At 25.1% G+C, this 24,933-nt stretch overlaps 2 protein-coding genes across 9 annotated transcripts in view; one reads left to right on the top strand and one right to left on the bottom strand.

Annotated features, from left to right (window-relative positions):
* Nucleotides 1–16,419, bottom strand: part of LOC122503805 — a 244,198-nt gene extending 227,779 nt beyond the window's left edge. For 4 of the 5 annotated variants that reach the window (XM_043614506.1, XM_043614505.1, XM_043614507.1 and 1 more), the window contains exons 1-2: nt 16,244–16,419; nt 15,619–15,721 (exon numbers count right to left, since the gene is read on the bottom strand). The gene's annotated coding sequence lies outside the window, so the exon portion shown is untranslated. Of the gene's footprint in view, nt 1–15,618; nt 15,722–16,130; nt 16,224–16,243 lie in introns of those variants that run through there. The other variant, XM_043614509.1, reaches the window with a different exon arrangement.
* Nucleotides 16,420–16,902: 483 nt separating this feature from the next.
* Nucleotides 16,903–24,933, top strand: part of LOC122503718 (RB1-inducible coiled-coil protein 1) — a 33,862-nt gene continuing 25,831 nt past the window's right edge. For 2 of the 4 annotated variants that reach the window (XR_006301778.1, XM_043614378.1), the window contains exon 1: nt 16,903–18,619. Coding sequence is in view for 3 of the 4 variants with exons in the window: in XM_043614378.1 (XP_043470313.1) it covers nt 18,552–18,619 (68 nt within the window). In the remaining variant the exon portion in view is untranslated. The remainder of the gene's footprint in view (nt 18,620–24,933) is intronic. The other 2 variants (XM_043614379.1, XM_043614380.1) reach the window with 2 other exon arrangements.

Genomic DNA, 24,933 nt, shown 5'->3' with positions numbered 1-24,933 from the left:
CGTGGATATAACATATATATAGATTTTGAAGAAAAAAAGTGGTAAATTAAAAAATGTATACTACTTCGAAGAAAATTGATACTATATTTGTAAAATTGTGCATGGATAAATTGAAGAGGAAAGAAGGAATCATTCGATAACCCGGAAAACGTTAATCAGTATAGATTGGCCTCGTTCGTTCGCCCTGAGGAGAAGTGTAGAGCAGTGTAGAGTGATGTCGAGTAAAGTGAGCGCAACTGAACGTGTACGCGCAAAGTGAGCGCGCGTACACGTGCGTGGTGCTGACCTCGCTCTGTTCACGCATCCACCACATGAAACAAATTTATAAAGAATCAAAGAAACCCATCTAAGTCCTATAGGCGTTACTTATAACTATTCAGAACAGGGCCGCTAATGCAACACCGAAACTATTATTTATTGTTCAAATACTTCGTCATTTTGTCAAACAATCGTCATGTATATTTAACGTCAATTTTCTATACAAAATATATATGTACGTCAATTTTATCAAAAATATACACAATAAAAAAAATTTATTTGATTCTAATAAATGATTACTTGTCTATTGTCAAATAAATATTTGCTTGAATCAAATAATTTTTATTTAAAGCAAATACATTTTATTTGAACCAATAACGCAGGCCTGCAAATTTTGGCTTAGTTCTGTTACAAAAAAAAATGGGAGATGATTCTGAAATGGCCAAATTAGCTATTTGAAGGTCGGATTTGTTTTCTACATCGAAAAAGCTATCAGAACCACCTCCCATTTTTTTTGTAACAGAACTAAGCCAAAATTTGCAGGCCTGCGTAATTGAAGTATTTGAAGCAAATGACATTTAATTGATATGAATAAAAATTTTTTAATTATCAATGAATAAACAAATATAAATAAAATTTAAATAAATATTTTATTTTAAATAAATAAATTGCTTAAAATGTTAATATTTAAAAAAAATTATCAATCTTCCAAGTCAAATCAAGAAATAAAAAAACAATTACTATTTACGTTTTGACAGCTCAGCTGTCCTCTTCAGAAATTGAAAATATTTATTAACAAATAAAAAGAGAAAAAATATTATAAATAGCAGAAATAATATATTTTCTTGTGTTTTTAATTGTTAATAAATATTTTCAGTTTCGGAATAGGACAGCAGAGAAGCTGTCGAAATGTAAAAGTTGTTTTTTATTTCTTCATTTGACTTGGAAGATTAATAATTTTTTAAAAATATTAACTATATAATTTTTATTTATTTATTTTGAAATTAAGAGGCAAAGAAGTTTTTGAATACAAATGAATTTACTCGAAAATTTATTTAAATTCAAAATTATTAATAGAGAAAAATATGAAGATCACGAATGGATATTTGTGTTTTTATTTCGCAACTAAAAAGTTATTCAAAATTATTCATTTATTTTTCTAAATACAGTTGATCCATTGACAGACTCAAGGATTATAAAAAAAAATTAATTCATAATTATTGTTATTATTCATTCATTCAATTAATAATAAATAATAATATATAAAACTCGTATAAAACGCAAAATATATTAAAATATTTAAAATGAAATAAAACTTAAATTAGAATAGTATACCTACAAATGAAAAAAATAAAAAAATAGAAAAAGCAAATAGAAATAAAAGAAGAGAAAAAAATAAAAAATAGAAGAAGGTAAAGAAATGGAAAACGAAAAATTAGAAGCAAAAGGAAAGAAAGTTAAAAAATAATAAAAAGGGAAAAAGAGAAACAGGAGAAGGAAAAGAAAATCAAAATAAAAATGAAAGCAAATAAAAATAAAGGATGAGAAAAAAATAAATAATAGAAGATAAAGAAATGGAACACTGAAAATCAGAAGCAAAAGAAAAGAGAATTAAAATAAAGGAAATAATAAAAAACAAAATAGAAAGAAAGAGAAAAAAGAGAAACAGAAAAACGAAAACAAAATGAAAATAAGAAAAAAAAATTAGGAAAAAAACAAAAATTTGAAGAAACACGTGTGTAAAATTATTATTGAGCAATAATTTAGCATGTAACTAAATAGTTAAATAAAAATTTTCAAGCACGAATGCGAATATTATTAACTGTGAAATGTTAATGAAAAATGCGACACGTGTATTTGTTTCAATTTTGAGAGACGCGCAATTTCTATTGCACTCAGTACTTCCACTCTCTTAATAATGATCCCCTCCATTAAAAGAACTTTTCAAACTTCTAACACACGTTCTAACAATATAATCTACTTCTCGTTTCCCTTTCCTCAATGATAAAATAATTTACACATATGCCATGTATATAAAAAAATAAACATTTTACTATGTTTATATATATCGCGCGCGCGCAAAAAAAGAACATATATACAATATTCCGATGCATCATTGCACTTTCTAAATAATGAGAACACACGCGATTCCCTGTCAATTCTATATAAGAGACCAACTGCAGTTTTATAATAAAATGTGTGTGTGTGTGTATGTTCACTCGACAAACGCACGACTCAAGCTCATTAAGCGCTTATATTCTGATCTCGTATATATAACGCAAATAATAAAGTGATGCGATAAATTACCGTCTAAAAACCCAAGAGACGAAAAATTACTATTTCTGGCATTATTACTGTCAATCATAATAAATTAACTATGCAATTTAGAAATGCAAAAAATTATTGGTGGAAAAATGTTACACTTAGATTTAGTAATTAATAATGAACAATTATCGCGAATATAGTTTTAATTAGTTTTTAATTTCAGTCAATTAAAAAATTAAAATTAAAAGAAATTAGGAATAGGAAATTAAATTGAGCCATTGCTCAATTTAATTTGCTATTCCTAATTTATTTTAATTTTTAGCAATTTGAGCAATCGCTCAATTTAATTCTCTATTCCTAATTTTATGTTTTTATTTTCTATACTTTATAAAAAAAATTTGCCTAATTAATCATTGCTACAAATATAATTTTCTATTTCTATTATTTTATTTACTTCATTCATATATTTATTTGTGACGCGCTCCCGAGAAAGGTACCTAAAAAACACACGAATTGTAGGTTATGTATGTGTTAGATTTATTTTGATTAAAAGTTCCTTTTTAATTATCTAAATTTGAAACCAGATTTTATTAAATATTTTTGATTCAATAAAGACTTGCATGTCAATCATTTTTCATTGTAATTGATTCTCTTTGTGTAAAATTCGTACTCCAAGAGCTATAAACATAACCTAAAATTTTTTGTTTCTTAGGTACCCTTTCGTGGGAGCGCGTCACATTTTTTTATTTCCTATTTTCTAGAAAATGTTACTGAATCCCGTGCAGAAAAATAGTGAGGGCCCCCGGCGAGGCCCTCGTGGATTGCCCTCTTGCCATAAGGAATCCGTAGGGGCAATCCATGCGGAGCCCTCAAAGGCGTGACATGCTTTCCCTCATGGGTGCCCTCATGGAAAATCCTCATGGATTCCATATGGATTTTCCACGCGGTGCCCTCGTGGATTCATCAAATGCCCTGAACTTTATTTTTAATTAAATTAATAAATTAATTATTTTTGAATAACAAATTAGTCCAATTATTGATAAATAACATTCTTATTTAACAATTTTTACTTTTTTTAATTAAATCGTGACCAAAAAAAAAAAAAAAAAATCTGACGCACGCGGGAATTGAGCCTACGACCTACTGACTACCAGACAACACTCTTACCACTATGCTACGGGACCTACTTGAAATACATTGCTTTATTGTAGGTGACTTGCTGACTTGCTTTTGATGATTCAATAAATTATTTATTGGCACTAATACACCATAACAAATAATTAAATAGTTTAATAATAATAATAACAATATTAATAATATAATAATAGACCATAAATATTCATAAATTAATATTTTTATCATTTCAAAAAAAAAATGTCAAAACATTTGTGTTAATGTTACGGTTTTTCATAGTTTAAAATCATTATAAACATTAATTTTTGTTATGTAAAAAAATAGTTTTTGTGAAATTTTTACTGGTAAATGATGTGGGCGATCCATGAGGGCCCCTCGCGTGGGCCCTCAAGGATTTGCCCTCATGTAAGTTTTATATTTTTTAAAAAGTAACATTAAATATTTGTTAAAAACGTGTTTTTCATTATTTAAAATGATTGTAAACAATAATTTTTTGTTGTAAAAAAAATTTTTTGTTTGGACTTAGAAAAATTGTTGAGCAGGGCATTCATAATGGCTAAGAGCAGGGGCCCTGCTGGTGCCCTCGTAAATTTCCATAACTTTGTGATAGGATTTCTGGAAAAATGTCACTTAATGTTTAATTCAGGTGCTTTGAAATGTAATTTAATGCATTCTGAACTAAAGTTTTTCAATAAAAAAATTTTGTTTTTGAAACTTAGATAAATTTTTGAGCAGGGCAACCGTAAGGGCAAAGAACGGGGCCCCTGCTGGTGCCTTCGTGGATTTCTCCTCATGGATCTTCCACGTGGGCCCCCAACGGGGGCCTCGGAGCTGTGGGGCTCGAACGTGGCTTTTTCCACACGGGAAATTACTGTTCCAATAAAATTTTCAATTCCTAATTTTATTTACTTTTTTATTTCCTAAAAATTATTGCCCACTATAATTTTCTATTCCGAATTTTATTTATTTTTCTTTTTATTTCCTATTTTCATATTTGAAAAAAATTTCTACTAACAGTCGTTGCTTAATAATTATAATTTCCTATTCTTGTATTTACAAATTATAACTCAATACAACTTTAAAATTTTTCTATTTTCAGTGTATTTCTAATTTTTTCTACTTTTAACTATATTAATTAATTTACATTTTAATCAATGCGTGTCTTTACTTTCAATCATAATAAACATCCTAAAAAAAGTAATATTGATTTGATGCGGATTTCCTTCAAATTGAATGCATATTTTCCTCTTCTATACAGGGGAGACTGGGGCGAAAAGTTAAATTTTGCATAAATGATTTTTTTTAGACAATATAATCCGCTTAGATGCAAATATTTATACATCAATATTGTAGGGCAACTTGTCCCCTACAACTTTCAATAAAAAAGTTTCTGATATTTTCGCATACAATACATGTTTTGTCCTTTTTTGAAAATTTTGTTTTTTTTTTAACTTTTCGCCCCATGCTGGGGTGAAAAGTTAAATGGCTGGGGCAAAAAGTTAAATTCTATTTTAAGCCTACTAAAACTATTTTCTGATAGGTGTTAAGTAGTAGATAAGTTAAAGTATACGTAAACAAGTAATTTAGTTAATAAAAGATCTTTGTTTACTTAAAAAAAGCTTTAGAATAGTTATAAAGTTAATAAATTGAAATTTAAAAAAAAAAAAAATTTTAGATTTATTTCACGTGAGCGGTCTTGTTTTTTGATAGAGTACTTGCCTAATGTCAAATTAATCATTTTTAAACAAATAAACCCAAAAAAATAAAAAAAAATTTTGAATAACATGTAAAAATACATTTAACTTTTCGCCCCAGGGTGCGTTTTTGGCTTTGACAACAAATATAAAAAATCTGACTAAAGATATTTAGCAAATACCTTTAGGTATCTCTTCAGGGGACCCAAATAATGAAGTAAAAAAATCGCGGTGAGAATAAATGCAAAAAATATACTTAAAAGTTGATATTTTCTTTTACGAAAAAATTTTCAAAAGTAGGGTGAAAAAAAAGTTTAGATATGGACACCACAAAAATTAACAGAATGTCACATAACTCCGGACATTTATTTAGGATGATAACACCCTTCTATAATTAAAATTGCAATGCTCTAACTATTTCCGTTCGAAAGATAATGAATTTTAACTGTTTTGACAGTTTAACTTTTCGCCCCAGTCTCCCTTATTGTATCAAAAGTAATAGTCTTCACTTGAGAGGATCTTCCTCTCGCATATTATTTGCCAATTATAGTTATGAACTGATAAAAAAAAGTGATTCTGATGCACAATATTAAATATTTTTGTTTAAATAAATAAAATTAATTATTAATATTTAATTACTTAGGTACATTAATTATTTAATAAAAAATGTATTTATTTTTTATTTAACTTTAGTTCAATGTTATTGACATCAGAACCTCAAAAAAATTGTTTTGTTTTATTATTATAATTACTAAAGAATGAAAATATTCTACATTCAAATGGAATACTTCTGTTTTAAGAGGAAAAATTGAGATAGAAGAGGATTTTTCCTCTAAATATGAACCTTTTTTTATGGTGCATTATTATGTTCAAAATTTCCAATTTGAAATTAAAATTTCAAAAACAGGGATGGCTGTGAGATAAAATTACAATAAAAAAAAAATAAATAAATAAATAGTCTCCTTCTAACACAATGAAAAATAAATGAATGATTATTTAACTTTAGAAGCGCGGGAACCATATGGAAAATTTAAAATGAAAAAGCAAAAAATCGCTCTCTGTTGAAAGTATAGGAAAATGGTAGATATTTATTTAAACTAGAAATGATTATTGCTGTTGAAATTCTGGATTTTGGCCAATGAACTTTTCTATACTATAGACAATTGCGACTGTTTGGTCGAAAATGCGCGTACATCTGGCTTCCACGTATTTCCTCATCAATTTGTTGGCGAACTCCGATTTCATGACAACGACAAACGGGAGATTCTAATGCTATATACATGTACTATATACTATATATATATACGTGTGTATACCTATATACACTGACACGTGTCTAGGAAACATGTGCAAGCTGAATATGTGTCATCACTATATGCTAAAATAATACCAAGAGCTCCGGGAAAAAAAGAGAGTTAAAAGCGCATTTTAAAGTGTACTGACAAAATGCTACACGGTCTTTGAACCCAAATGTTTCGACCTTTTAATTTATATATATTACATAAAGGCTTCTCAGATTATTTAAATGCCACCTACACATTTTATAATGCGTTTATTCGCTTGTTTCACTTCGCAAGATAAATTAAATTAACCAAAAAATAATGTTTCATTAAAATTAATTAATTACTTAATATAAATTAATAATTAATTATTTATTCGTTAATTAATTAACTATTAATAATGATCGACGATTATCATTAATTACTTAATCAATATAAATTAATAATTAATTATTAATTAATTACTTAATATAAATTAATAATTAATTATTAAATTATTAACTGTTAATTATGATCGACAGTTATAAGAGATGTTTATAAATAATAATTATAAATTATTATTTCATTATTTTATATTAACGTTTAAAGCCAGAGAAGCATGAAGTAGGTTAAATAAATAATATAATAATAAAAAAATTATTATAAATTAATAATATGAATTAGAAATTTTATTTCCAAGTTCTAAGCCGAAAAGCATGAAGTATTTATAACAAATAATGTAACAATAATTAAAAATTAAAAATATAAATAACAATTCTCTATTATTTTTATTCGTAAATAATTATTAATTGTTTTATTATAGTACTTATACATTTTATTATATAATATTATTTTATAATATAATTATATAATAATATTTATAAAACTATTAAGTCATATAGTTAAGTAGATAGAAACGATTAAAATTTAAATAAATTAAAGTTGGGTCGGAACTAATTTGAAGTTAATAAATGTCATTTTATTATAAACCGAATAATTTACAATAAATTAAGAACTTTATGAATTAAGTTATCGAAACGATTAAAACGTACAGATAAATTGAAACTTTAAATAAATTAAGTGACAGAAACGATTAAAATTGACAGAAAAACTGAAATTATGATCAAGAAATCAATCGAATATCAAAATAAATTAAATTTCAATTTTTAAATTTCTTTACAAAAATGAAAAATAAAATCCTTATAAAAATTTATAGTAGAAATTAATAATTAATGTATTATTAGTTAAAGAATTAAAATTTTTTTTATTTCATTACTAGAATTAAAAAAAAAAGTTGTAGTATTATAGAATTAAAACTTAAAAGTCTTCCTGTCGATTGAAAACATAAATGTAAACTCGTGAATTACAACTACAAAAACATATAATTCTTTATTATCAAGAATTGCAGTTCATTGTGAAATGGGAAAGAAACATGAGAAAAATAGGAAAATTTCTCTCGCAGATACTTCATACACATTAAGAGTATTTCCCATTACTTTAATATGAAATATATCTTCGAATTTCTTTATATTTTATATTTTAATGCAGACTGAATAAAATTACCAAATTTAAATAATAGATTAAATTGAGTATTGTTAGAGAGTAAATTAACCTATTTGGTCAATAAATTTGGTTAGTTAGAAAACCACAAATTTAATAAATATTTTAATTAAAAATTTGTAGTTTTTTTTACTAAAAATTTGTAATTAATTAATTAATTTTTTCTAATTTGAATCAGTGGTAGGCCTCGGACTGAATTTGGAAATGAAAAATAGTATCAAAAGTGTTCTAAAATATTCGTAATAGTTGCAAATAGTCGCACTTTATTTACTGACAAATAAGTATGTTTCATGTTTAAATAAAAATTGTTAAAAATATGCACTAAAAACACAATTTTATTAATTATATTTTAATAATAAAAAAGTTTTTGAGGGATAAAATGGTGGTTTAATTTCTCCACTTGAGTGCTCCAAGATCATCACTAGATGGCGTGGAATCTGGATTTATCAACTCAACTGCCATCTGACGGTGACCTTGGCGTTCTCAGGTGGAGAATACTATCTCCATATTATTGAATCTCGAAATGTTTCTCAATATTCTTCATTTTGATTATTTATAATAAGACATTGAATCTAGAGATTTTAATTATTAATATTAATGAATTTCAATTTTTAGTTTACTTTAATTTGCTATATGTTTATGGTCCCCAATTTTTCTCGGATTATTTTTGTCTTAGAATTAATTTCTTAATACGTATTTAAAAAGTCAGTTAAGAAAACATTACCATTAGTGCCTTTTTTAACGAAATAAGTGTCATTAGTAACTTATTTACAAAAATAATCTCTCCAATTTTGAAATTATCATAAAAATTTTTCTAGTTAGTGATTAACATCAATTTTTTGTTTTTAGATTTAATTACTTATCTATTTATTATTTACTGATTCAACATATTTGTAATTGATTAAATTAAAAAATTATAATTTTAATACAATAATAATTTTTATTCGTAAAAAATTTCATAGAATTGTTTTCATTTTATCTGAATTGACTCAATAATATCTATTCAGGTGTGTAAACTCTACATGAATGAAAAAAATAAAGACAATAAATCGTGCAGTTTCTTGACTTTTCGTCTCTATTGTATATTTCTTGTTTCTTTCTTTCTTTCTTAATAGTAAAGTTAGAATTTTTGTTCTATAGTGTGAAAGGGCAGTTGAAGTGTCATTCTTTCTCTTTAAAACCACTATCTTTATATATTGCATAAAAATGCTGATTAGACAACAACGCAATAAGTAGCAATCTCTAAAGTGTATATTGTGTATATGTTTCAGTGACGATGTGAATTATTATTCAGCAACGACTCATACTCGCGGTATTGTATTCTAATATCAAGTGCCTGCACTGACTTCAAATCATAAATTTCGTGTGAACTTTACTGCACACAAATATCAACGATAATATTTTTGTATTGTTATGCTGCACCTCTTTCTAGGTCACACATTTATATTTATACAATTTCTTTAAAAAATGCAAGATGCATTTCAATAGAACAAATTTTTATTTTTTTTCACGCCTGTCAATTTGTTTACAGAAAAAAATATCAATTTATTTGCAGAAAAATATATATATATTATAATATTGCTTTACGACGAAACGAACAAATCATTCTATTTATATTTTTATCCGCAATTTCCAATGTGCATTTTTTTGTAAAAAGAATTCTATAGAAAATGTATGAAAAATATTTTCTACAAATAAATGCTTTTCTTTAAAAGTGGAAAAATCTATTATTTGAATCAAGTAAATTTTTTGTTCGGTGAAATAGAATAATTTCATTTAATAATTTAAAATGTAATTATAAATTTACTTTAAATAAATAAATAAACAAAATAAATTTTGTATTTATTTTATTTACAACTTTTATCCAAAATTTTGTCCCTAAATTGAAAAAATACTTGAATAAAATTACCTAATTGTTCTGTTTCCAAAGAGAAAAAATTGTACGCACTAAATGCGTTTAAAAATCAACACAAATTGAAACTTAATGCATATTCAAATAAACAAAACAATGAAAAACAAATGAGATTGTGGTATTATCATCACGTGTTTACTTTGCAAATTGGACATTTCTAATTAATTTAAATAAAATTAGATATGTACCGAAACAAATTAATTAAGTCATTTGATTGAATTAAAATTAAGTGCGTGTAATAAATTTCAAAGAACTAACAAAATCTTATTCCTACAACTATAGATGAAATGGAAGAAAAAATAAACGTAATTGTAACATTGTAATGTCGCAAATAAACAAAAATTATCAAAACCAATAATTTAAAAGTGAAATTAGTTTTTTAAATTGTCGATCGAAATCGAACGACTTTAAAAGAAAAAATAAAGAAACTATGACGCTTATGACACACTGTATTGTGCAATTGTTTTCTACTCTTTTGTTATCAATATATATTTCTTTAAATCGGTAAAAAGAGGCGTAAAACAAACTAAAATGCGTCTAATGTGTATTGTCAATGTGAAATGCATTTTACGTTCACAATATCAGACGCAATTTTAGTTTATTTTACGTCTTATAAACCGAAATGTAAATAAAGTGATTCTTATTCATAATATGTGACTATAAGAATTTAAAAACAAATTTATAGAACCATAATACACGAAAAAAAATTATTAAATTCACATTTTTTTCACAATAAAGATAAAAATTTACATTTACTACGCATATATGTATTTTGTTTTTGAGTCACTACACAGCTCATTTAGTATTTCATTCTTTGGAAAAAAATTTTAATTTGAATCGATCGTTGACCCATTTTAGAGAGAAAGAATGAGAGAGAACTTGAAGTTTCTTAAAAACGCACAGCAATTGAGGCCTTGGATCCAATAACTCGCCCGACGCTCGAAGGCACGCGCTAATACCAGCCGGGTAGCAGTGAGTGGCCCAGAGGCGCTCACTGCTCACTGACTGGCAGTTGCGCGTTCCTCCGAGCGTCGGGCGAGTTATTGGATCCAAGGCCTCAATTATTATTAATGTGTTATTATGGAAAAAAAGGAAAAATGCAAACATTTATGTGTATTTTGTTTTTGTTTTTTCATGATAATGATTATAGATTTAAATTAATACTTTCTAAACTGATGCAATAACACTCTTATTTGGTAATGATTGCGGAAAAAGAATATTATTGTACTTTGTACACTTTACATTTCAAAAGAAAATCATGTATGCAAATGAATTTTTGCTATTTCTTCAATACTTTATATTTTAAAAATTGTTTTCTCGAAATTATTCTTCTTTTGTTTGTTTCAAAATTTATTTTCTATTTATTTATTAAATTGTTGAAAATTTATCTTGAAAATTGCAACATTGGAAATAAATTAGTAATTTTAAATTTTAAAGTAAATGTAATATTTTAAAATAAAGAATGATTCATTAAATTTTCCAGATAAATAATTTTCAATGATAATCTAGAATTTATTATTATTATTAATATTTTTTTCTTCTATTTTTTTGTATAATAATCGCTACGTGTGGAATGACTTCTTCATTTTGCTAATGTTACTGTACTTTGCACAGAACTTCTCGCCAAGATTCACTACGCGGAAGAAAACAATTGCACTAAAAATGAATACAGTTTCTGTCAGTGAACACGGGAATAATTATTAAGACAACACACGTGTCTCATTTAAGAGTTTAACACGTTTAGGACATAATAAACGCTATAAAACCAATTTTCATTTAAAAAAAAAGAATTCTAATATATTCTCTTGCATAATTTAAAACAAGTTAATTATTATAAACTTCACATATATACTCTAAACTTGAGAATTTCCTACAATTTAAGAAAACAATTTTCAACAACTATTTGTATTATTATTTTTATTCTTTTAATTCAAGCCAAAAGGAATTAAATCGAAAAATTTAAAATGGTAAATAAAATAAATAATAAAAAAGTAATACAAAAAATGAAACTAAAATGAAAAAAGTGAATTCAATTTTAATACAAAATTGAAAAACAATAGAACGAAAAGCAAATATAAAATTAATGAATAAAAATAAAAAATAAAAAAAATGTAAAATGAAAAACAAATAGGAAAAAAAGAATTTAATGGAGAGTGAAAAATTGAATATATAAAAGAGAATAACGGAGAGTAAAAGAGAAAATAGAATGAAAAACAAAATTAAAAAAGAAGAGAAAATGAAAAAAGATTTCAAGTCTGTGTAGAAAACAAATTACTAAATTACTGAAATTTGATTTTAAAAAAAACTTTTCATTTAACGATTTTTTCTCTCGACGCGTATTTCAAAGCAACTAGATACTAAAAATACAGATAAAAACCCTTCGGCATGAATATAAATTAAAAAAGAAATTTATATATATTCAAATTGTCGGAAAAATTTATAAACTTTAGTTTCAAATATTATTCAAAACCCTAGAAATCCTTTATTCATGCGAATAACTTTTCAACCCCAAATTTAATTTCCTGTGAAGCGTTCAAAACCACCATCACCTTTTTTTCCATCTACGAACCATAAATAAAAGGAGAAAAAACCCCTATACAGAAATTATATTACATCAAAGTCATAAATATTGTAAAAAAAACAAAAACCACAATAATTTTAAAGGAAAATCTAAAAGAACTAAAATAATAAAATACTAAAAAAAAAGAAATAAAAATTAGAAGAATCAAAATCAACATTCATGTTTTTTCCTCCTAATTGTAAACTAATTGAAGCTATATTCTTATGATTCAAAGAGAAAAACAAAACTTCAATTATAGAAATACTCCAACTAAGGACTGATTAATTATGATAAATAGTCATTTATCATAAAAAGAGAGGGTTGTTAAGAAAGTGTTAGTTAAGAATTCTTATCAATGGCTAATTTCATATTCGATAAAAATCTTAATGAGTAACTTATATACTTATTTATGCACCGTGCATGATGCGCATAAATATTATATGTGAAAAAAAGAAGGAAATAATAATCCAGAGAGTTTGAGGCACATGTACAACACTTGCTATCAATTCATAAGCGTGTCTGAACAGGACTTTGCGTGTTCATACCCGAAAGAGTTGGAACCTTTTCTTCTATAGTATGATTTTCCGTAAAACTGATTTGTATCTCTAGTTCCTCCCACATGAACGGCTATACTTCCTAAATAACCCCTCGACAATAAATTCTTTTCAATATTATTCTCCTTCCTCTATATATATAAAAACAGAAAAAATATATGAGTACAATGACAAAAAATATATTTCTAAAATAAATAAAATAATATCTATTGTACAGGTCTTGGATTTTAAGGCGCAAAAAAGTCGCTTTCGTCAATTAAAAATACAGAAAAACTCGAAAAATTAATTTATTTAATTCAATGTTGTCACAAAAAATTTATTTTCTATTTCCCTGACCTTTCACTGATTTCTAAATTTAATTATTTAAAACTTGAATAATTTTGTTAAACCAATATTTAAAAATACTTCTTATTTGTTTTTCCACGGGAAATAAAATTTTAAAAATTTCAATTTAAAACCTATCTTCTATAATTTAATCATTTCTAATATTGTAATGTAATTTTTCGAAAATAATTGAATTTCTTAAAAGAATTTTTGTATAATTTAGAAAAAACTATTTAATTTTTCAAAGCATTTTAAATAAAAATTTGGAACATGATTTTTTTCTCCAAATTGTTAAAAATAATTCTAAAAAATCGTAATATTATTATTTTTTGTATGTATTTGAATTTTTGAAAATTTTTTTTTTTTTTTGTAATTGAAAATAATTGAATATTAAAAAATTAGAATGAAAAAAATTCTAAAAATTACTTTTTTCAAAAATACTTGTAATATAATTTTTAGAAGCTAATTTTCATTAATTTTCATTTGTAAATTTATACTTGAAGATTTTTCATTAAAATTTTGAGAATTCAATTATTTTCAAAATTTGCAATTAAAATTCATCGAAAGTTGATTTTCAAAAATTGTAATAAAATACTTGAAAAAAAATAAATTATTCTCAATTAAATTTTATAAAATTCCTATTATTCAAAATCTTTTCAATTACAAATTTCGAAAATTTAATTCGAAAAATTATTCAAAAATAAATTTTGAAAGATTTGTCTATAGTTATTTTTCACGGTACAGAAATGGAAATAATTATTTGATTTAAATAAAAATTATTTTATTCCAAGTAAATATTTATTTGATAATAGACAAGTAATCTGTTATTTGAATCAAATAATTTTTTTCTTTGTATAATATTATAATATTAATAATAATAAAATATTTTTAATGAAAAAAATATTAATAAATATTGTAATAATAAGATAAATTTAAACTCTGTAACTAAACGATTCTACATAAAGAGTTTTAGCTCTGAAAGTATAAAGTGGAAGACGAGAATGGAGAGCGAATGGTGATCAGGAGTATTATTTGTTCTCGAAACACTTGAAATAAGCTTTACTCTTTGTTGCCTATAAATAGTGTTCGCCGTAAAATTATTTGAAAACTGACCAAAGTCTCAAGTCTTTTTTGTTCTGAACGAGAAGAAGGAAAAAATTAAAAAGAAGAATACGACATGAAAATAAAAACTCTTAGTTCTCAAAAGCTTTTTAATCCATGCAAAATATTGCCATGGACGGAAAATTAAAATTTAAAAGAGCAAAAAAAAAATATTTAAAAGCGTTTCTAAATTTTATATGCATCAAATATACAAAAGAAAATTAACAATTGATTTTTAAGAAAACCAAAAGTTGTATTTGAGCTTTGAAAATAATTTCTTTTTGTAACTCAAATAAATATTTATTTTAATTAAATATAAACAATATTTATTTTAACCAAATCTAAAAAACTATTTATTTGCACCAAATAAAATATGTAAATATCTCTTTGTACGAAATCATATAAATATTTATTTGAATGAAATTAAATAAATATCTATTTGAAACAAACCAAATAAATATTTATTTCAACCAAAACGAAAATAAATATTTATTTCAACCAAATCGAAGAAAAATATTTATTTTGACCAAATTTCAAGTCAAATTGTATATCAAATTGGAAAAAATAATTTCTGCCTTTCCCAACAATTAATGTTTGACACAATAAATTCTTGTTGCAAATAATATTTATTCGATAATATATTCGAAAATACGTAATTATTTCTATCAAATCAATATTTTTCTTCTGGCGATGAATAGAAATTTGTGAAAATTTAAAAACACTCGAAAGGCGTGTTTCATTCGAAATGCGAGTGTTTAAATAAGATGATATTTAAAATTTTGTATTTCTATTTCTGCCATGAGTGTGCACAAAGTTAATTAACTTTTGTAAAATGATTCATAGGTTATTTAAATTTATAAAATTCACGTTTCTTAAATATCAAACTTTCATATTAGAAATTTTTTTTCACTGAAACATGTTCAATTTTTCATATTTTCATTTAAGATAAATACAAATATTTTTATAATTATACTACGATAGTAAATTAAATTCATACCTTTTATTTACCAAACGAACCAAATTATAACATAATTACTGCGTGGGAAAAAACTTTATTTGATTGCTCACTCGATATTGTATATACGAAATCTTTTAAAAACCTGAAAATAAAGAAAATAATAATTTTATTTTTTATATCATATGAAAATTAAGAAGCAATCTGAAATAAAAACAAGACATCTATTTTTTGAAAAAGAATTTTAAACTTGATTTTCATAAACTGATATACAGAAATCAAATTTAGAAAAGTTTTTTCAGAAATTCATTTATTAATATGTTTTAATAAATTGCTACTTAATTATTTTATTATAAATATAATTAAACTTATTAAATATAAAAAAACAATTGAAAATCCATGTGCTGTAATGAAGATTAGATACATTTTTTTCGTATTTGACGCCAAAAAACAATGAAATTTTGGCGAATTTACCCGTTTACCGTCAATTTTTGAAAAAGACGAAAAATTGCTTTTTATTAAAAAACGTTTTTATACGAGACAATAATTCATACCGTTCTATTATGCAAAAATACTATCTGTATTCACTTCATAAAAAAACGTTTTTTTTTTTTGAGGTTATGCTGATTCGAAATCGGAAAATCTTTGCAAAATCAATTAAAATTACCATATGTAATAAATCAAATTATAAATTCTAATTCATCTGATTGTCGGAATGAAAAATTACACTGAACAATGAAAATTTGATTCAAAAACTTATAAAACATTTGCACTTCCACTTGTAAATAAACGTCTAACATTTTCAATATTTTTCCAACGGTTTATAAACAAAAAACAACTTCAGTCAGGGGCAGTTTTCAAGTGGGGTTGCAAAAACCACCAATGCTACCAACCGTAGAGGAAAAAAGAATATTTTACCAACGTAAATAATAGAAATTAAATATTATTACATGTAAATATTTATTTTATGAAATTTCTAATTAATTTACCCAAAAAATGAATAAGTGACATTATATTATCGGGTAATTAATTTTTTGTTATAAATTTACGAGGTTTCAATGGATTTTGAAAGAAACTGCAAAATTTCGATTTTGAGGTTAGTTTTGTAAAATTGGATAGTTGACTGGAAAGAAACAATTCTGGAAAAAAAATGAATTATCTTATATGTTTTTTACCATGTTCTGTAACATTAAATAATATTCATAGTGTGATTTTTGTTGGAAACTGTGGAGGAAAATATAAACATACAGCCCTGGACTCCTTATGAACCCGCGTGAGGCAACTAAACAACCAAATGCGCAGTACGTGGTGCGCACAAGAGTGAGAGAGAGGAACAAAGTAAAATATCTTTGAGAGCAGCAGCGAATCAGACCTTCTGTCCTCCGTGCTTGTTTCGATTCACACTCCTCCACCATCAGTAAACAGCTGGCGTCGCGATGCGTCAGAACAAAATGTTGATTGGGAGTTTACTGAGCTAGTTGCTCCTGGGGGAAAGGTGCAAGAGCATTAAAAAGTTGACTTTTTCTCTTCAGTTATTGGACATTTAAATTAAAGGACAGTAGATAAAATACTAAGTGCCAAACTCCCAAACAGTTAAATAAGTGCAAAATCATTAATTAAACGTTAAATAATAGTAAAACTTGGAGCGAAAGTGAACTTCTTTGTTTAGTGTACGCGCATTCGTTGTTAGCGAGTGGCGCAGCATTGTTTGTTGTGGTTCAACGAAGACCCTGTTTTTTTTGAGAGATCGAAACACGATTTATACAGGACATCCTCAGGTAATTCACGAAAACATTCAACAAGGAAAATTGGTACATCAACCATTATTCCTGATGATGTAAACTTATTATTAATTTATTTATTTTGGTGTGCGCGAGTGCTTTGTTTTGGCGAGCAGCTGATTCCGAGCAACGCCGTTCTCCTTTTTGACAGGTCGATTGCTGAACGAGCGACGACTGTGATATATTTATTTATTTTTTAATTTAAAAAAAAGGAAACAAAAATTCTTTGTTCTTTATAGGTGAAGCACAAAAAGTGACATCGTAACAAGTCGGAGGTTAGAAGAGGGATTTCAATGTATACCTGAGAAAATCAGTGATATAACTCAGTGTCAACGATCCCCGCAGAGCTCTATTTAATTTTCACAAACAAGAAAATAAACAAAACGCTTATTATTTATTGAATGCTTTTTTATACACATGGGGGAATGCCTGATTTTTGTACATCGTCTGACTGAAAGCTACCTCGAAATTGTTGAGTCTGAGACCTTGTGAGGCTAATTATTTAATTTTTCCCTAATGCCACCAAGGACACGCCAAGGTGCACTTTTAATTTAAAAAAATCGCTAACGAGTGAAAACAAGAAGAAAATTATCTAGACTCGTTCTAGTCAAAAGAAGAAGAAAAAGTTTTTTTAAATATATATATATAAATATAAATAATATACGTTTTTAATCTAAAGAATCTTGGTTTCAACGTTCCTAAAGTTGACTGTTGGACAACGAAGAAGACAACACACAGCCTTTTATCGAATTTTTTATGATCTCACCTGTATAATGCTTTTCTTCGTTATTATTTCCAAGAATTGAGACAAGTTTTTCATTTCTCTACAATATAAATTCCATGAGCTGTGAATTCCATCGAGTCGTTAAATATTATAGAAACGTGAATTAATTTATTTGAGACCAATATTTTGTAAATTCATTATCTGAATGAAATTGTCAAGCGATTTGGGTGATAAGCAAGGAGTTCTCTTTGAAATTCTCGATGAGAAAGAGTCTATCGACAACGCTTATTGATAAATGAATCGTAGACATTCTGGGGCCGTCCTCGCAAGTTCCAGACAACGTGGGGTACGGCCCCAATCAAGCTGACTAAAAGGAATTGGAAATTTATTGATGAACGTCATTCCTCAGGAGGGAAGGAGATTGAAAAATTAATTTCACTTTTTTTCATCATTCACATCATTTTTTCAACATGCTTTACATATTTTACGTGGACACCGGAAGCACCATCACCTTCGACATCAAACTTGCTCTACAGAGGTGAGATTTACTCTTCTTCTTTTTTTATTTTTCACAATTTTATTAATACATATATTTCATCTCAAATTTTCAGTCATTAAATTTGAAATCTTTGGATTTATTTTAATGTTCGTTAATTTAGCAGGTTTCGTTAATTAAATTCATTGAACGACAGATTCATCGCATTATGTATATAAGAAATACGGGACAAATTGAAGAATTCGGTGAATATGAGAAATCAGTCAAATCAATGCCAATGGGTTTATCGATATTCTAAAATTCGGAAAGTCAGGTATTTGTTATGAAATCCTTCCATTTAAGCACATCCAGAGAAGATAATTTTTATGGCAAGAAAATTTATATTTCTTTTTCAAGAAGGAACGAAATTATAAATCGAAGATTCACATTTAATGTAAATAATCCAACGAGACTATTTTATTTTATTTTTTTTTGCAATTCTAGTTATTACAGGGATCACACTGACACTTTTTCACAACTTTACATTTTGTTCATTATATTTATTTATTAAAATAGTTCCAACCTATTAAATACTTTTTTATATTTTACAGACTGAATTTCTGTAAACAAAATAGAAATTAATACCAATTTTTCTTTTGCTTTAATTTAGAATTACAGGGTGGCCACACGTCAGTAAAGTCAGGGAAATGTCGAAAGCAAAATTTTTATCAGTAAAGTTAGGGAAATTAAGAAAATTGAAACTTTTTTTTCAACTGTTCTTTCAAATATTGTAAACAAAATACCAACATTTTTAGTAAAAAAAAACTGCAACTTATTTCGATTTTTATAAGTGCGAAAAATAACTATAAAAAAATCTTTTTAAAATTATTTTTGAATCATTTTTTTAAGATAATTAAATTTTTAAAATACAACTACAATAAAAATATTTTTGAATAATCGATATTTTGCAAAATTTAATGGAAAATAATTGTTTTTTTAAGTATTATTATTACAATTTTTGAAAATCAACTTTTGAAGAATTTTAATTGCAAATTTTGAAAATAATTGAATTATCAAAAATTTTAATGAAAAATCTTTAAATGTAAATTTAAAAATGAAAGTTAATGAAAATTAGCTTCTAATTTTTTTAAATTCAACATTTCTACTATTTTCAATAACATATTTCCGAAAATTCAAATACATACAAAAAATAATAACAATTTAGAATTATTTTTAACATTTTAGAAAAAAAAATCATGTTCAAAATTTTTAATGAAAATTCATCAAAAAATTAATTAGTTTTTTTAAATTATACAAAAATTCCTTTTAAGAAATTCAATTATTTTCGAAAAATTATATTAAAATATTTTGAAAAATTAATTCTTTGAATTGTTTTATCGTAATTTTCTAAAATTCAATTGTCTTTGAAAAAAGTAAATAAAAATTTACTTTTTTAGACTTATTAAAATTTCGGAGAAATCATAGTCATATTTATAATTAAAATTCTTTAAAAATTTGATTTTTTTTATTTATAGTTTTCGAAAATTCAATTATTTTTAAAAGATTTTACCAAATTTCAATTTTTTGGAAATTTTTCAATTGTACCCATATAATTAAAAAATTATTGTTTTTTAAAAATTATTTAAAAATATTTTTAAAAAATTAATTGTAAAAATTTCTTTATTATAATTTTTTGAAAATATTATACCTTAATAACTTAAGAAAAAAACATTATTATAAAAAATTGAATTTTTATATTTAAATAATTTAATTCTAGAAGAACTTTCGGAAAATTATTTAAAATAATTGATTTAGAAATGAAGTTTAGTTGAAAAATGTAGAAAATTATTGACTTCAGGAACGGTTATAATTGTAATTTTTAGAAATCATTAAAATTCATAAATTTTGCTCATTTTCCGTAAACTTTTATATTTTCCTGTAAAAAGAATTTTGTCAGGGAAATTGATAAACTGACACTTGTGACCACCCTGATTGTGAGAAATTTATTATTTAAATTATATTATTTCAGTTATTTAATATTTTAATTTTATTAATTATTCTATTTTCGTTTTATTAAAAATGATTTTATTGAAATTTTTACCATTTTTCTTTTATTTTAATAACATTAAAAATTTTCTAAATTTAAATTCATTCAAATGTCGATTGATTGTAATCTTAATCATTTTAATTTTTTATCAATAGCAGTTTTATCAAAATAGATATAAATATATGCTCCTTTATGTATCAATAACTTATTGTACAGTAATTCTTTCGTCCCCTATTATTGGAAAATTATTCACCTTTGTCGTCTCTTTTTTTCTGTGAAAAAGGTTCATGTGCTCCCTGTTATAATTTTAATGTCATTTTTTATTACATTTTGCAAATTTTAACTGAACACAAGAGTAGAAAAAGATTATTTTAATCAAACAATCGATTACTTGACTATTATCGCCAAATAAGTTTCAACTTGAAAATAAATTTCAGTTTTAATTTAAATTTAAATTTGAAGTTCAATTATTGTTATTTGAATCGAATAAATTGTATTTACGGCAATAATATAATTTCTCTAATTGAAGCAAATATTAAGTAAATAAGTAAAAAATCAATTAATAATATAATTTACTTATATTAACTATTAATAAATAAATAAATGATAAACGATTTATATTAGTTTATATTAAGTAAAGAAAAAATAAAAAAAACATTTTCGCTAATGTAAAGTATTAAATAAATGTACATTGAATTGAGTGCCACAATGTCTGCGGAGTTGGATTATTTATCAGATTGTGACGTACATGAAACTTGAAGTGTTTGGAATAATTCTCGTTTGTTTCTCAATTTTTCACAGATTCTCAACTTGAATTCTTGAATTCGTTTCAATGAAAATTTTTTCAACTAAAACTGCATAAATTTCATCGTTTTTTTTCACTCTCAAAGCACAGCTGTGCAAATTTCTTGGCCTGTCGCCTTTTTCCCAGAGAGACAGAGACAGAGAGGGAGTGAACAGGGTTCACTCTGCAATCCTGTGAATGTAGGGCATGCAGTGTGTAAAATAGTGTATTAGATGCAAGAGATATTATTAGCCAAGGTGGTATATACAGAATTTGATTCATCGGGAAGAGTAAAAGGGGGGTTCATTTAAAGATTGGCACTTGAACGACTTCTCCTCATAATCCCTCCCCCTCTAAAGTCTTAACTTGTATTATAAAATATTTTCCCTCTGAAAGAAATATTCTCTTTATTTTTTTGTTATCATTTTTAAAATATCTTATATATTTATTTTGGTATACAACTTCCGAGCTTGGGGGTCGAGACATCAATTACAATCTCTTGGAGAGTGAAGCTTAAGTAGTGGTTGACATCGGTTCTGATATGAGTAGAGGTCTGGTGACTATAGTTAACTCGGTTAACTCGTGTCCTAGTTGCAGACTTAATTTGTGTAAACCAGATAGACATTTATCGCAATTTTTCCTTTGCTTTGGTGTTTAACGCGGTCATTGAACTTTCCCAGTACAACAATATTGGGGATTATTATATGCTTTATCAGATCTTTCATTAATCTTTAAATTCACGTAAGGTTTTTCATTATTATACTATATGCGGTTACACTCATTTTCTCACTCACATTATTCAATAATAACTGTGTAATATTTTTCATTTAAACAGAGCCTATTTGAATTTTTTTTAAATATTTTTTTATTGTATTTTTTTATTTTTTCCTAAACTTGAATAGTCAAAATTTATTTATGATGATTCATATAAAATAAATGGTTAATAATTAACATATAATGGCTTAAGTTATCTATTTGTATTTTTAATGCTGTTAGACTTGTTTTACAAATTGTTTTTATATTTGCCGATGACTACAATAATTATTTAGTTTTGATAAAATAAAATTTGCACATGCATTCGGTTCTTTGAAATAATTTTTTTTCTTTATCATATATATGAATGCTACCTTATCTATAAAATACTTGTTTGGATTCGAGTGTATTTACTAATAATTTCAAGTCAACAATAATGTTAAAGATAAAGAAGGATTTAGAGACCCTAGATACGTAAATAATGATTAAACAAAAGTGATTAATAAAGATTCTAAATTTTTTTCCGAATTATCACACTTCTTGGTAATTTGCAATAGTCCATTGCACTCCAGTTCACTTCAATAATGAATTTTTTTATCCATTCATTAAAAGTACTGTTTACTTATTTTTTATCAAAGTTATTTGTTTATTCAATTTTTTATTTTCTATTCATTGAATTTCTTATTTATTTAATTTTTTATTTATTCAGTTTCTTACTTATTCGGTTTCTTATTTATTCAGTTTCTCATTTATTGAATTTCTTATTTGTTTAATTTCTTATTTATTTAATTTTTTAATTGTTTAAGGGAAGACTTCTACTACATTTTTAACTATATCAAGAAAATGATTTAAATCTTCCATAAAATTATTTTTACAGTAATTTTTTTAGAGAAAACCAATGGTCAGAAAATAATCTCACACTTTTTGAATTTTATTTTTCTTAAACATTCATAGATTTTAAAATTTATAAAAACTTTTTGAAGCATTTTTTTTTTTTAAAAGCATTGATTTTAGGTTGAAAATGCTAAAAAATACATTATTTGTATTATTGTTATTCAATATTTTTATTTAAAAATTCACTTGTTTATTTTTTTTTTTACTAATTTCAAATTATAATTTTTTAAAATAAAATAATTATGATTTAAAATTACTTAGAAAAATAAATAAGTAAATTTCCACATAAAAATTAAATAACAATGGTATTTTTTAACATTTTCAACCTAAAGACAATGCTTTTTTCAAAAAAATTCTTCAAAAATTGTAAAAATTAATTTTTTTATTCAATAATTTTTTTGCAGATACAAAAACATATTTTCTCTACAAAAATTACGGATGGATTTTAAAATCTATTAATTTTTAAGAAAAATAAAAATCCAAAAAGTGTCTGAATATCTTGACCATTGGTTTCCTCTCAAAAGATTACTATAAAAATAATTTTATGGAAGATTTAAATCATTGTCTTGATATAATTAAAAATGCATTCGAAGTCCGCCTTAATTTCTTATTTATTTAATTCCTTAGTTATCTAATTTTTTATTTATTTAATTTCTTATTTATCTTATTTCTCACTTTTATAATTTTCTGTTTATTGCTCATTGTACTAATCACGAAAAAGAAGTATTGAATCTTTTTTATGTGGAAATATATTTTCATTGAATATATTTTATCGGCTAAATTAAAATTTTTTGCGTAGACCGGAAAATTCGTTTATCAAAATTATTCATCGGGAATTTAAATTCGAACGTTTCTTTATTTATTTATTAAATAGAAACTAAAACTTAAATAGCAAATAGAAAAAAATAAAATTTCGGAATTGAACTAAAAATTTATTTTATTGAATTAAATAATAAATGGAAAAATAAATGAAAAAAATATGAAACGAAAAGTAGAACATCAAAGGAAGAGAAATATTAATTGAAAAATTATTTATATACAGTCAATATTTTGATACATTTTTGTTAAATACTGTTGACAATATTTCAATTTTAAATAATAAAAGTGTAAAGGTAAAATCAATAAATTGTAAAAAGTAATAAAATTGTTAATAATTAAATTGATAAATAAATTGCAAAGATTAGTAAGTTAAAGTCAAAGTTTGTCTCTATTTGTATTTCTTTAAATTGAAAATATACAAGGAACATTTTTCTCGATACAAGAAGAGCGATTTTTCAATTTTTTTGAGTGTAGGCGATGATATTTATGCAATTTTTTTTTGCATTATTATCCGAGACATCCACGTCATATGACGACGGCGATTGCACACACAGCTTGGTGGGTGTTTGAATTAATGTCAACTTCTGGTTATACCCTCTCTGTAAGAATAGTTGGCCTTAGTATTCAATACGTAATTGATGTTGTAATGAAAGGGCTAAGTTTACATGCACTGCAATATCGTATGACGTTTGCGCTTTTAATTGGGATCTTTCGTTGTTGAGTAATCTCTGAAAATTCGAATCGCTTCAAAATTAATTTTCCTTTTTTTCAATCTAATAAGGCCATTGGCCTAGCAGTCAGTTATTGTAAATCTTCTACAATTTAAAAAATCATTTTTCCAATTCTCTCTCTCTAAAAACAAATTTTCATTTTCTCATTCCCAACGTGAAAAAGCCTAGTAACTTATTGTAAATCTTTTACCAGTTGGAAAATTTGTTTTTCTAATTTTCAGAAAAGCAAATTTTCATTTTCTCCTTATTCCCAGCGTGAAAGTTTCTCCGCGAGTTTATCGGGGGAATAAAATTAGAATTTTTTTCGCTGTGAGATTTCTGAAAAGTTCTTTACCGCCTTAGATTTATA

This window comes from Leptopilina heterotoma, unplaced genomic scaffold (genome assembly GCF_015476425.1).
Source record: "Leptopilina heterotoma isolate Lh14 unplaced genomic scaffold, ASM1547642v1 Lhet_27, whole genome shotgun sequence".
Taxonomy (NCBI): domain Eukaryota; kingdom Metazoa; phylum Arthropoda; class Insecta; order Hymenoptera; family Figitidae; genus Leptopilina; species Leptopilina heterotoma.
This window is presented reverse-complemented; position numbering and strand designations above follow the sequence as displayed.